At 35.9% G+C, this 15,000-nt stretch overlaps 2 protein-coding genes across 3 annotated transcripts in view; one reads left to right on the top strand and one right to left on the bottom strand.

Annotated features, from left to right (window-relative positions):
- LOC109044975 (N-acetylgalactosaminidase, alpha) overlaps window positions 1-3,845 on the top strand; it is a 7,758-nt gene extending 3,913 nt beyond the window's left edge. The window contains exons 5-9 of one of the 2 annotated variants that reach the window (XM_042737415.1): window positions 313-407; window positions 481-642; window positions 1,508-1,705; window positions 2,954-3,094; window positions 3,221-3,845. In XM_042737415.1, the coding sequence (XP_042593349.1) occupies window positions 313-407; window positions 481-642; window positions 1,508-1,705; window positions 2,954-3,094; window positions 3,221-3,433 (809 nt within the window). In that variant the 3' untranslated portion in view covers window positions 3,434-3,845. Of the gene's footprint in view, window positions 1-312; window positions 408-480; window positions 643-1,507; window positions 1,706-2,950; window positions 3,095-3,220 lie in introns of both variants that reach the window. The other variant, XM_019062871.2, reaches the window with a different exon arrangement.
- A 1,765-nt stretch (window positions 3,846-5,610) lies between these two features.
- Window positions 5,611-15,000, bottom strand: part of LOC109044974 (receptor-type tyrosine-protein phosphatase O-like) — a 34,872-nt gene continuing 25,482 nt past the window's right edge. The window contains exons 18-27 of the mRNA XM_042736087.1: window positions 13,722-13,757; window positions 13,553-13,634; window positions 13,389-13,479; window positions 11,758-11,834; window positions 11,538-11,672; window positions 11,327-11,449; window positions 10,171-10,325; window positions 9,920-10,055; window positions 9,023-9,131; window positions 5,611-7,216 (exon numbers count right to left, since the gene is read on the bottom strand). Of these exons, the coding sequence (XP_042592021.1) occupies window positions 9,027-9,131; window positions 9,920-10,055; window positions 10,171-10,325; window positions 11,327-11,449; window positions 11,538-11,672; window positions 11,758-11,834; window positions 13,389-13,479; window positions 13,553-13,634; window positions 13,722-13,757 (940 nt within the window). The 3' untranslated portion in view covers window positions 5,611-7,216; window positions 9,023-9,026. The remainder of the gene's footprint in view (window positions 7,217-9,022; window positions 9,132-9,919; window positions 10,056-10,170; window positions 10,326-11,326; window positions 11,450-11,537; window positions 11,673-11,757; window positions 11,835-13,388; window positions 13,480-13,552; window positions 13,635-13,721; window positions 13,758-15,000) is intronic.

Below are 15,000 nucleotides of genomic sequence, written 5' to 3'. Positions count from 1 at the left end.
AACAGATTATCGTGCAATTAAAAGTAAAATCTAATTTATTGAATGTGTTGAATAATATTATTACTCTTTCCTTGAACTAAATGCCAGGATATTAACAAAATAGCAATACGATCCAGAAAAAAGGACTTTTAATTAATTATAAACAAGGCCAAAATACAACAGGACTCTTATTTTGAAATCGTGCTCCTCCTTCCAGCTGCGCATTTAATCAGCAGCAAGCAGATCATTATCAATCCTCATAATCACTTGAGGTCATATCACGATTAAGACGTCGAGCTGGATTCATGATCTTCTGTGATCTTCTCAATCCAGGCTACCCAATGATGTCAAAGGCCCTGAACGCTACGGGACGTCCCATTGGCTACTCCTGCAGCTGGCCCGCCTACCAGGGCGGCCTCCCGCCGAAGGTGAGTGTAGCAGTGGAGGTCATGTAGCGTACAGTAATGTACAGTAATGAGAGCGATCGCTGGCGTGTCTCAGGTGAACTACACGCTGCTGGCTCAGATCTGTAACCTGTGGAGGAACTACGGTGACATCCAGGACTCGTGGGACAGCGTTCTGAACATCGTCGACTGGTTCTTTGATAATCAGGACGTCCTGCAGCCGGCGGCCGGACCGGGACAGTGGAACGACCCCGACATGGTCAGCGTTTAATACCAAACTAATTCACTCATTAATTATTCTGTATTATTTGTGGGTTTTATGTTTTTATTTTATATTATATATTTTATATATTATAATATAATATATATATTTTTCTGTACAATGAAAGTAACTCCAAAAACACATTTTTTTTAAATATTTTATTCTATATTAATTGTATTTTAAAGCTGAAATAATATACAGTTAAAGTAAATGACGTCTCCAAAAACAACATTAAAGGAACAGTATTTATTTTTCTTATTTTTGAATTTTGTTCTATATATATTGCATTTTTAAATATTTTTTGTGTATAATGAAAGTAAATGACGACTCCAAAAACAACATTAAAGGAACAATATATATATATTTTTATATATATTTCTTATTTCTTTCTATTTTGTTCTATATTATTGTGTTTTTAAATATTTTTTTGTGTGTAATGGAAGCAAATGACGACTCCAAAAACAACCTTAGAAACAGTATTTATTTTTTTAAATATTGATTTATGTTGTATTCGACTTTTATATTTATTCTATATTTTTACTGAGCTCAAAATAAGTTTACGATAATAATGTGTTTTTCAAAAAAGGCAATAAAAGGATCATCGTGCAGATAAGTCAAATGTATACTGAATGTGTTGAATAATATTTTTTATGATTATTATATACATTTTTTGTTTTTAATTTTTTTTATTTTTTTTATTTTATTCTATGATATATATAAAATTTGATTCTGTATTTTATATTTTTATTATTTTATATTTTAATTTTAACCTGTAACATATTTTTGTTCTATTTTCTGTACAATGGAAGTAAATGTCCCTAAACTGAGGACCTCGGTCTGTTGTGGCTCGTCTCGTCCTCAGCTGATCATTGGAGACTTCGGCCTCAGCATGGACCAATCACGTGCTCAGATGGCTCTGTGGGCGATCATGGCCGCGCCCCTCTTCATGTCTAACGATCTGCGTACGATCAGCAGCGGCGCTCGCGCGATCCTGCAGAATAAGATCGCCATCGGCATCAATCAGGACCGCCTGGGCATCCAGGGCCGACGCCTGATCAAAGTGAGACATTTTAAACACCCAGATCAGTTATTATAAATATATCATGTGGAAAATATGGATTGCATTAACACAGTTGTTTGTAGTTACTATATTTTTAGAAGTAGGCACCGTTTTATTTATTGATTCAAATATAATTTTAGTCAATTTTACATCAGTTTAATCAAATGTATAAAGCCTCAATTTATACTGTTAATAATTTACTTTATTATAAATATATTATGGAAAATATTCAGTTACATTATTACATTACTCTATTTTTAAATTTATTGATTTAAATATTATTTTAGTAATCTTTTTAAATCGGTTTAATTAAAATGTATAAAACCTCAATTTATAATGTTAAAAATTACTTTTATTAAAAATATATTATGGAAAATATTCAGTTAACATTATTACGTTACTCTATTTTTATATTTATCGATTTAAATATTATTTTAGTCATTTTTAAAATCAGTTTAATCCAATTTACAATTTTTTTTGTTTAATCTCATCTTTATTTTATTTTCACAGCTATTTGTTTTCATGTATAAAAACTGTGAAAATTTGATTATAAATGTGTAAATATTATTTGGAAAATAATTTCTGTTACATTACAGTATTAAATGTGTTTCTGCTCACTGTAGTAGGGTTCGGTACTGTATTATTTTTTCAATGATTTAAATATTTTCATATTTTTTCTATGAATTCTAATATAGTTTTATCTCATTTTCATTCTTTTTTTTCATATGTTTCCATGCATAAAGACCCAATATTTACTGTGATTTTTTTTTTTTTTAAATATTATAAACGTGTGTAAAATATTCTTTGGAAAATATTTAGTTTGCATTATTTTATATGACGACATTTGCTTCTATTCACTGTAGTAGCTGTTAGGGTTAGATACTGTATTATTAAGTAATTTTAATATTTTTTTAATAATATAATCTAGTTTATTTAGTTTAGTCTGTTTATTAACTTATTTTTTTAGAAATATGTTTTCATGCATAAAAGTGCCAATTTATATTGTAAAAAAAAAAAAAATTTATTGTAAATGTAAAAAGTTATTTGGGTTTTTTATATATATTTATATATATATATATATATATTTAAATTATATATATATATATATATATATATATATATATATATATATATATATATATAAATTATGTAATTTATTAATTTTTTAATATATAATAATAATAATAATAATTTTATTAGAATTTTCTTTCTTTTTTTTGACACTGCTTGTGTTGTGTGGGTCAGGAGAAGAAGAGCGGGATGGAGGTGTTCTGGCGGCCCCTGGCTAAAGGAGCCAGCGCTCTGGTGTTCCTCAGCAGGAGGTCTGATATGCCGTATCGCTACATGACGTCTCTGAAGGAGCTGAGCTACAAGACTGGAGTCTATGAGGTGAGCGTCCAGACGCACACGAACAGCTCCGGTCAAACTCGGTCATTCACACCTCATCTCTCTCTCTCTCTCTCTGTGTGTGTCTCTCTCTCTCTCTCTCTCTCTCTCTCTCTCTCTCTCTCATAGGCGTATGACGTGTTTTCGGAGCGGCTCTTGCCTCAACTGAAGGACAGCACAGAATTCGTGGTGTCTGTAAACCCGTCTGGTGTGGTCATGTGGTACATCTATCCAGTAGCTGAGTGGAAGAAAGAGGCGGGGCCTGGTCGTTTCAGTGAGAAGCTGATAGGGCCAAAGTCCCATCAACATGCTAATGAGGTCGACGCCCCCCTGCTGCTTTGAGCTCCGCCCATCAGGAATGAATTACTCACTCAGGGACATTCAGCCAATCAAACTGATTTCTTGTTTCTTATCTCATTCTCTTTTTTTAGGAGTGTTTATATGAAATGTTTTATACTTTGCTATGGGATGAAATTGAATGTTTGCGCACTGGCCTTCCTAAGTTAGCGCGTATGAATCAAGATGTTCAAATTATGATGTTTTTGTTGATGTGTACTACTGTTTTTAAACTCAAATAAACACTTGAGATCTAAATGAGGAGAGAAAGTAAGCGTGAGTATGTGAGGAAGTAATAATCTCACATTAATGATGTTTGTGTGCTCCGCTGGATCTGATCGATTCTGGTCTTGAACTAGGTTTGATATGCATTGGAAATCACAATAAATGTAAATAGTTCCAGATTGCACTTTTAAAACGAGTTTTTCAACAGTTACTGCTCACCCTGACTTACTTTATTTTGACGATACACCTGGAAGATTGCATAACTTTGTCACGAATAATGCGTTAAAATCGAATAACATGCGACTCAAAATGATTAAATTGATTAAAAGCTTCGAAACTGCAGGTATTTTGTCCTAAACGTACAGCGCAGTTCGTATGGCACTGTAATAAAGTTCTAAACTCAAAATAAGGTGTGTTTTCAGTCAAACCACACACTAATCAAACCATCTGACCAATGGCTGTCTGGAACACTCGTTTAATAACTACACTTTCTTTAATTAATTAACTTCCTACACTAAACCGGTACACCACAGCTTCAGCTCTGCTTCACGCTGACACTCACCTTGATGACGCTCACCTGGCTCGTCCCCGGGAACACGCGTGCGTGCGCGACCTGCTGTCATATCTGGTCACGTGCGCGATCGCACGGGCCGTCGATGTCACGCGCTCTCATTACTTTATCTGCTGTAATATAATGACATTTTGGCAGTGCTGGATTTATGAGAGTTTATTCAAAGATGCTATGTTTTTCTGCTATATGTGTATCTTCAGTATACATGCATTTCTCATTGTATGTATTTGTATGTTCTGCAATAAAAATAAATCTCAAAATAACAGATGCTTCAAGGTATACGCACACTGCAAAAATGGTGTTTCCCCCAGTATTTTAGTGTTGCTTTCCAGTACAAACATCTAAACATTCTTAAATCAAGCCATTTACTGGACATATTAAGTCTTGTAAAAAAAAGAAGATGCTCAAAATTATGCAATTTTAAACTGAAAACAAGGACAAGCATCTATTAATGAGGTCTGGAAAAGCAACTTCATTTAAAAATAATACTTTTAATAACATTTCTCTGACCCCATCGGCAGATATTTGTTCTTGTCTACCTTACACTGCGGTTCAGAAGTTTGGATCAGTAAGAATTTTCAGGTTTTTTAAAGAAGTCTCTTTTTTTATTCAGGACTGAATTTTTTTGATCAGAGATGCTTTTATTTGATAGGAAATTTGTGAAATATTGTTATAATTTAAAATAATGGTTTTATTTTTAATTATGGTTTTATATATAATTTATTTCTGTGATGCGCAGCTGTATTTTCAGCATCATTACTGCAGTCTTCAGAAATCATTCTAATATGATGATTTATTACAGTTTTTGCTGCTTAATATTTTTTTGGAACCTGTGCTTTTTTTTTTTCGGGATTCTTTGATGAATAAAACGTTAAAAAGAACAGTTTTTATTTAAAATAGAAATCTTTTCTAACAATATGTATTTATTATCATATTTTATCAGTTTAACACATTCGTTCAAGAAATGCTTTTTTTTTCCTTCGAAAAAAAAGAAAGAAAAAAACATTTGAAATGTAGTGTGTATTGTTTCAAAGATTTCTATTTTGAATAAATGCTCTTCTTTTTAACTTTTTATTCATCAAAGAATCCTAAAAAAAAGTATCACAGGTTTCAAAGAAATATGAAGCAGCAGAACTGTAATAAATCATCATATTATTATGATTTCTGAAGATCATGTGACACTGAAGACTGGAGTAATGATGCTGAAAATACAGCTGCAGATCACAGAAATAAATTACATTTTAAAGTTTATTAAAATAGAAAATCATTATTTTAAATTGCAGTAATATTTCAAAACAATACTGCTTTTTTCTGTAATAAATGCAGTTTGTTTGTGACGTTTATGAGGACTGAGGTTCTTCACACAAATCGACTCATTTCCAGCTCATAAGAATACATATTCAAATGTTTATTTTTTCCCCAAACGAACACACATTAGTTAAACCTCTGTGATGGCGACGGTGGATTGCTCGGCTACTTGAAGTCACACGATACACAAGAATGGTCTGACCTGGACACAAACCAAAGAAAACCCATCAAGTGACTGGAGAGAGTTTCAATCAGTTGATTGACGCAGTAAAGCATTTCTTCTGTTTCAGTATTTACAGCTGATATTATAACCTCACATCTCAGCGTCTGTGCTGGCCTGTAAACCGGACATGCTCGTGTGTTTGACATGAACAGGCAAACGTGAAACAAACACTCTGAGCTCAAGTCTAAACCTAAAGATGAGACTAATCTCACGTCTGTCATTATGCAGCATGCAATACGTGAAGCCAAACACACCAAAAGTGGGACGAAACGGCACGATATTAAAGAGGAGGACGGGTGGATTCTTTCATTCCGAAACAGGAAACAGAAATGATTCTCTCGAGTCTTCAGGTCATTCATTCTTTTTTTATAGAAAGTAGTTAATAATTCCAGTCTTCCTTACAAACACACACCTAGTCAGTTTTTTAACAGCTACGTGATACATTTCTGGTCTTAAATTGTAGCTTTTATTTCTTACAATTTATACTTTTCTCACTGGTGAGATTAGTTCGTGCTGTGAACATCTTCCCTGCGCTGTCTAGTCAGTCGTACCATTCAGTCTATAGAGCCATGCCAATGACAGGTCAGCGCAGTGCGAGCTCTTTAATACCGTGCTGTTTCGTCCCACTTCTTCTGGGTTTTTTGGCGAACACGACGTGTGGAATCAGTGTCAGATTCAGCAGCAGCAGCGAAGCGTTGCAGTGATGAGAGTTGAGCTGCTGGATGCTCACATTCAATCCGACTGCGCTGGAGCTGTGCAAACGCCACTGGAACAAGTACTGAACATCCAAACGCCTGCAGATAAATCCAGCGAAGCTCAGCGGTCCCACATGATGACACTCCCACAGGAGATTTATCAGAAATCACAGGCTAAAACACTCGGTCACAGAAGCACAGCTACCGTCTGCCTCTCTACATACAGTAACACAGATGATCAGTGCGAAACACTCGCACGAGTGCGTCTGTTCTCCCTTTGTAACTGAAGCAGATGGTCTGTGTGTGGCAGTGATTGAAGGCCATCAGGTCCAAAACGTGTTTACATGTGCATGCCGACAGAAGGATCTGGTTCTTTCACTCTGCCTCCTCTGGAGATGTGAAAACTAACACTATTACAGACAGAGTGCGGTACAAACTCAGGAAACAAACTTTACAGCGGCTTAAATCGAACGCTGGCATGTCCGGCTGCGTCACACCAGATGATCCTGAGATTCACACACAAACTAAAGACTAAATGTGGATGAAAGCGTTGTCAGTACAGCGCTGTGGCGTTCTCCTTGGCTCGGCGGACAGTGGAGGACGCGGCAGCCCGTTTTAAGGCATCGAATTGGTTCCGTCGTACGTCCACTAAATAAGAGTTTCTATGGGAGTAAATGAGTGAAGGATTCTCCTCTGCGGCCGCCGCTTGGTTGGTTTCTGGTGTTGATGTCACACATCTGTTAACGCTGATGTGAGAAGAGTCAGACCTGAAGGAAAGCAAAGGGAGCAGCAGTTAACTAAAACTAAAGCCATAAAACCATTTGTGTTACTTCAAATAAAATATATAAAAATCCATCCATCCATCCATCCATTTATCAAACCACCCACCCACCCATCTATTAATCCATCCCCCATAAATCCATCCATTATCCATCCACCCGTCCAACCATCCATCCATTTATCCACCCACCTACCCATCCATTCATCAAACCATTTATCCACCCATCCATCCATTTATCCATCCATCCATCCACCCATCCATCCATTTATCCACCCACCCATCATTTATCCATCCATTTATCCACCCATCCATCATTTATACATCCATTTATCCACCCATGAATCCATTTATTCACCCATCCATCATTTATACATCCATTTATCCACCCATCAATCCATTTATCCACCCATCCATCATTTATCCATCCATTTATCCACCCATCCATCATTTATCCATCCATTTATCCACCCATCCATCCATCCATCCATTTATCTAAACCAACCATCCATCCATCCATTTATCCACCCATCCATCCATTTATCCATCCATCAAACCATTTATCCACCCATACCCCCATCCATCCATCTATCCATTTATCCATCCATCCATTTATCCACCCAACCATCAATCCATTTATCCACCCACCCACCCACCCATCCAACCATTTATCCACCCATCCATCCATTTATCCAACCATCCATCCATTATTCCAACCATCAATCCATTTATCCATCCATCCATCCACCCCACCATCCCCACCCACCCACCCTCCCATCCATCCATCCACCTATCCACCCATCCATCCACCTATCCACCCACCCATCCATCCATCCATCCATCTATCCACTCATCCATCCATTTATCCAACCATCCATCCATTATTCCAACCATCCATCCGTCCATCCCTCCATTTATCCATCCATCCATCCATCCATCCATCCATCCATTTATCCACCCATCCACCACCCACCCTCCCATCCATCCATCTATCCATCCATCTATCCACTCATCAATCCATTTATCCAACTATCCATCCATTATTCCAACCATCCATTCATTTATCCATCCATCCATTTATCCATTCACCCATTCATCCATCCAACCATTTATCCACCCATTCATCCATCCATTTATCTACCCATCCATCATTCATCCATCCATCCGTCCATCGATCCATCCAAATTATTATATAAAAACTAGGGATATAAAAACAAGGGATGCTCTTGTTGACTGTTGCTGATGATTAACCATTAACTGATAGTATGAATTTTGAAGAAAAACAGCTTAAAAGTTTTTTTTTTCCAATTTTTAAAAGTTTGCTAATTTGTTAAAGAAAAATATTCAATACATATTTGTTAAGTCACAGAGGCGAGTCGATCCGTGCAACCACACATACAGTATATACTACAAAATATATATTTTTGTTGTATTTTTAATGGGTCACAGACACTTGTCCATTCTATTATTTATTTAATACTAATTCAATATTCTAACTTTATCAGTTAACTATCACTGTTCAGATAATGAGCGAAGGGTGTCGGTCAGGAAAATTAACCGTAATGAGCATCCCTAATAAAAACTTACAGCTAGATGCCCAGGCAGCAATTTTCATTTTCATTTAGTTTAACCTGATGTACTAAAATAACACTGAACTATATAGACATAATAAAGAAAATCAAAACACATAATAAAAAGATTAAGACTTTAAAATAAAAATGTAAAATATAAAAATCAAAACTAATTCATAACACTCGGGTGATTTTTCTCAAGAAACTTGATTTTGAGGTCTCACTTCATTAGGACTTGCTGACGTTCTCGTAGATGACATCGCTCGTGTGTGTCTGCTGCTTCTTCTTCTTCCACATGAGGAGGACACACTGATGGATGAACACGTACTGCTCCTGCACACACACACACACACACACACACATGAATGCTGTTCCAGGGCTGGATTCAAATGAAATTCAATTTCTGCAATTTTTTCGCAAATTTAACTTTATCACACAATTCCGAATTTTTTCCTGCATTTATAAATTGTGACAAAAAGTTCTGATTTGTTTGTTGGTTTGTTGGGTTGTTGTTTTTGTATGGTGTTGGATAATAGCTTCCATAGATTCATCAAAATCTTCTTAAGAAAGAAGTTAAGGCATTCCAAGAAGCTGTAAGCACTGCATTTTCCATCATTATCACTAGTAGCAGAAGTATGTATCTAGTGTTATGTTTAATTACAACAATTTCATCTCACATTTGAGGATTTAAGACTAGTTGGATGTTATTCTAACTTTAAGAGGCTATTTATAATGATTTTTAAGAAGATTCTTTTAAAGAATTTGAATTATCACTTAGTTTTGTCTTAAGAACAATCTTAAGAAAAACAGAAGAACATTCTTAAGGTATATTTTTGGGAATACAAGGTATTCTTAACATTTTTCTAGAAGAAAACAGCACTTCAGAAGAGTGTTATTCATGAGTCCGGCCCCTGGTTCAGGTTTTGGTTCTGGATCTGATTCAGGTTCTGGTTCAGTTTTTGGTTCTGGATCTGATTCAGGTTCTGGTTCAATTTTTGGTTCTGGATCTGGTTCAGTTTTTGGTTCTGGATCTGATTCAGGTTCTGGTTCAGTTTTTGGTTCTGGATCTGGTTCAGGTTCTGGTTCAGTTTTTGGTTCTGGATCTGATTCAGGTTCTGTACCTCGGTTTGGACCATGGAGAGCCGGTGTGAGCGCATGTCCGACACCAGGCCCAGGACATCCACATACTCGTGTTCCTGAATGTGCTGCATCAGCCGGTCCAGAGCGATGAAGGTGCCGGTCCGGCCCACTCCAGCACTGACACACACACCACACACACACACACACACACACACACACACACACACACATCAGTCCAGTGAGCCGGAATGACTCCTGCAGCACAGACTTGCACACACTAACAGAGACTCACCTGCAGTGGACCACGATGGGTCCTTTGGTTCTGCTGACCTGCTGCCGTACGATCTGAACGAACTGTAAGATGCTCTCGATGGCGTTGACTGTCGGCACGCCGTGATCAGGCCACGAGGTGTAATTAAAGTGCAGAATGTCTTGAGTTTCATCAGCCTGCAGGAATCACAAACACACAGAACATCAGACAGAAACAACAACAGCATACTGATAACTCTCTTCACTACATCGGTCTATATATCCATCCATCCATCATCCATCAATTAACCCTCCACCCATCCATCCATCCATCATCCATCCATCCATCCATCATCCATCCATTTATCCACCCATCCATCTATTCATATATCATCCATCCATTTATCCATCAATCAATCATCCATCCATCATCCATCCATTCATCATCCACCCATCCATCCATCCATCCATCCACTCATCCACACATCCATCATCCATTTATCCATTCATCCATCCATCCAATCAATGATCCACCCATTTATCCATCCATCATCCATCCATTTGTCCATTACTCATCCATCCTTCCACCCGTCCATCCATCATCCATCCATTTATCCATCCATCAATCATCCATTTATCCATCCACCCATCCATCCATACATCAATCATCCATTTATCCATCCATCCATCCATCCATCCATCCACCCATCCATCATCCATCCAAAAATCCATCCATCCATCCACCCATCCATCTTCCACCCATCCATCCATACATCAATCATCCATTTATCCATCCATCCATCCATCCACCCATCCATCATCCACCTGTCCATCCATCCATCATCCATCCATTTATCCATTACTCATCCATCCGTCCACCAATCCATCATCCATCCATCTATCCACCCATCCATCTATTCATATATCATCCATCCATTTATCAATCCATCATCCAGCCAGACATCCATCCATCCATCATCCATTTATCCATCCATCATCCATCCATCCACCCACTAACCCATCCATCCATCAATCACCCGTCCATCCATTTATCCATCACTCATCCACCCATCATCCATCCATCCATCCATCCATCAAACACCCATCCATCCATCATCCATTTATCCATCCACCCGTCCATCCATCATCACTCATCCATCCATCCATCATGGTTAGTTCTGGCTAGTTGTGTTCCTCACGTATCCCAGTCTGAAGTTTCTGACGGTCCACTCGGGGGAGTCGGTCTCCGACAGCATCTCGACCGTAATGTCTCCGTATGCCACGGGCTCCTCGGTGAACGGCCAGTAGTGGTCACACTTCACCTGCACAGGAAGCACATGCTCTCGTTAACATCTGCCCGTCTCTGTGTGGTGTTACAGCCGTAACGGAGCGGTTGCCATGGGAACTGACCCTCCTGCGCTCGTTACACTGGGTCAGCATGACGATGATGTGAGACTTCTGCTGCAGGACCATATTCCAGAAATCGTTCCTGGTCTCGGGCAGCGGCCCCTGTGTGGCGATGAACTCGTGCGGAGAGTTATAACCCTGAACACACACCACCACACAAATGAGACACTCCGTAACCTGTGAACGACTCGACTCTAATCGCTGATACTGACGAGCTACTCACAGGAATAAAGTTTGCATTGATGTAATCAGAGCCTTCATCATTGTGCAGAGAGATCAGCTTCACCCGGCTGAAGTCATCTGTGACCAAACAAACATTCAGGATGAATATAATAACTCACTCATTCTCCTGAGAGAAGCTGATCTTTAGGAATAACCTATCTAAAAAATGTAAACTTCATGATTTTTAAAGCTTATTTAATGGCCAAATTTGCATTAAAGAACTAAATTACCCATAATACTGAAGAGAGAAATAACAATAAACACTTGTGAAAAAGAGCTCGGGAAACCATCCACTGGCATAAAACTTAATAAAGCTTAAATTCTAAAAAAAAAATGGAATAAATACATGTAAAAATCTGATACTTTATATTTATAATAATTAAGGACATCATATTTAAAGACCGTAGTAAATTGTATAAAAATAAATGTAAAAATAGGTTTTTATAAAGTAACTTTTCATGCAAAATTAACTTTAAAAAGACCTGCATTTATAACTGTATTTTCATTTGGTCTCCATCATTTCTGTGTGTGTTCTGCATTGTAGCAGATCTTTATTTGACAAAATATGTAAGAAAATTATGCCCCAAACGTTATAGAGTTTCTAGAGCTGTCAGGTTTGATTATTATTGATCCAGTGTTATTTTAGTATAACTGAGATAATATCATAGGTTTTGTGGAAACACTTTACAGTAAGGTCTCATTAGTTAACACTAGTTAATGCATTAACTAACATGAAGCAGCATTTATTAATCTTTCATCTTTATCTTTAGAAATCTTTTACATTAACTACTGTTAACAAATACAACTTTAAATTTTAATAATGTATTCGTAAGTTCTGAACTAAGACCAATAAATGCATAAAAATATATAGTTAGTTATGGTAAAAACTGAAACCTTATTGAAAAGTATCACCAGTTTTGTTAATATTTTTATTAGATTTAATAAGGTTATTAGATTTTATTTAGATATTTTCTCTTCTCATGTGAATTTTCGGATTTTTTTTTAATTTCTATTAATTTAGTAATTTTAGTTTTGATCAGTTCCAACATCAAATTAAACTAGATGAAAATGAGAAATGTTTATTTTAAATGTTAAATATTATGTGTGACCCTGGAGCACAAAAGCAGCCATAAGTAGGTATATTTGTAGCAATAGCCAACAATACATTGTATGGATCAAAATGATAAATTTTTCTTTTATGCCAAAAATCATTAGAATATTAAGATCATGTTCCATGAAGATATTTAGTAAGTTTCCTACCGTAAATATATAAAAACTTAATTTTTGATTAGTAATATGCATTGCTAAGAACTTCATTTGAACAACTTTAAAGATGATTTTCTCAATATTTAGATTTTTTTGCTCCCTCAGATTCCAGATTTTCCAAATAGTTGTATCTCAGACAAATATTGTCCTCCTAACAAACCACACATCAATGGAGAGATTATTTATTCAGCTTTCAGATGATGCATAAATCTCTATTTCGAAAAACTGACACTTAAGGCTGGTTTTGTGCTCCAGGGTTACATATATTTTGTTTCAAATAATGACACTTTTGAATAGTTTTAGTTTAACTATGAGTGGGCCAATCAGAAGAGCGTTGCTATGGCTACGGTGGGCGGGGCTTCTCACAGGGCAGGATGTTGGTGTAGCGGTTCTTGGGTCTGTTGACGGGCAGATCGGCCGCTTCATGAGACAGATCCAGACCCACGCTCTTCAGCTCCTGACAGAAACACAAACAGAGCCCGTCAATCTCACGCGTGACAGAGTGCTGACGTGTTCCGAGCGTGCTTTACCTCGAACTGCAGCGAGAACTTGTACGCCGAGTCTCTGCTCATGTCTTTGATGTAAGCCTCAAAATCACTGAGCTGAACGGGACTGAAGACACAAGCATCACAATCATACACAAAATCCAAATCAGTGCAATCATAACACACTCACAGTGACACCGGCGGGATGGTTTACCTGGTTAGCTTCCTCTTCTTCAGAGCCGTTTTGCTCCTGCAGGTGAAATACAGACGCGTCACTGAACTGAGAAAGAACCCTACAAACTAATCATGCATTTCCAGGCTGAAGAAGCTTCATGAGTCTGGAGCCACAGATAATAATCCACATTCACTCGTTCTGAGGGATCTGAAGCACTAATGAAGTGCTTTTATTAACTGATTGACATCTCACGAGTGATTCACCGAGCGCTGCATTACAAGCTCAATCACAACATGTGTCTGATACAAGATTTAAGGTTAGTAAGTGATTTCATCATATTCATGCTTTCAAAAAAGTTTTTTTAGTATAATTTTTCAAATTTAATTTATACGATTTTTTTTGTATAAAAATGTATTAAAATGTATAATTTATATACATATACTTTCAATTTTTTTTACTGTATTAAATCTTTCTTTCTTTCTTTTCTTTGTCTTTCTCCATAACCTTCCATATAATGATTTATTACATTTAATAACTAACTATACATTAAGTATAATTTTAAATTCTTAATAAATAGATTTTTTATTTATTTTACATTTTAATGCATTTTATTATAATTATATATATATTTAAAAAAAAATTAAAATAAGATTATATATATATATAAACATTAAATTTAGTATTTATTATTTTTACATTTTTAAATAATGAATAATTAAATAAGATATATATATATATATAGTATATATATATATATATATATATATATCAAAAAAGCAATTAAAATGAGATAATATATATAAATATTAAATTTAGTATTTATATTTTTAATTTTTAAGTATATTTAATTAAATATATATATATATATATATATATATATTATCATATATATATATAGTATTCTATATATCAAAAAACTATTAAATAAGATTATCATATAATCTAGTAAGAATATATAACACATAAATTTTCTAGTTATGTATTTTTTACATTTTTACATATATATATATATATATATATATATATATATATTATATTAATATAATATATATATATATATCTATATATATATATATATAATTAGTTCAAAATGTGTGTGTATATAGATATATATATGGTAACTGTACACATGATTCTTCTGCATTAGTGATGAGATGTCATTATTGTCTGTGGAGACGTCAGCTCACATTAAACCTGGAACATTCCTTCAGGAAATCAAGCTAACAGAAGAAGAAGTTTCCCGTTTATAAATCTGCATTCAGTCCGACACAGAATCAGAGAGCAAACATGCAGGAGGTGAGAGCGAGCGGTGAACACG

This window comes from Cyprinus carpio, chromosome A4, assembly GCF_018340385.1.
Source record: "Cyprinus carpio isolate SPL01 chromosome A4, ASM1834038v1, whole genome shotgun sequence".
Classification (NCBI taxonomy): Eukaryota; Metazoa; Chordata; class Actinopteri; order Cypriniformes; family Cyprinidae; genus Cyprinus; species Cyprinus carpio.
Note: the sequence above shows the minus strand (reverse complement) of the source record. Positions and strands in the feature narration are given on the sequence as shown.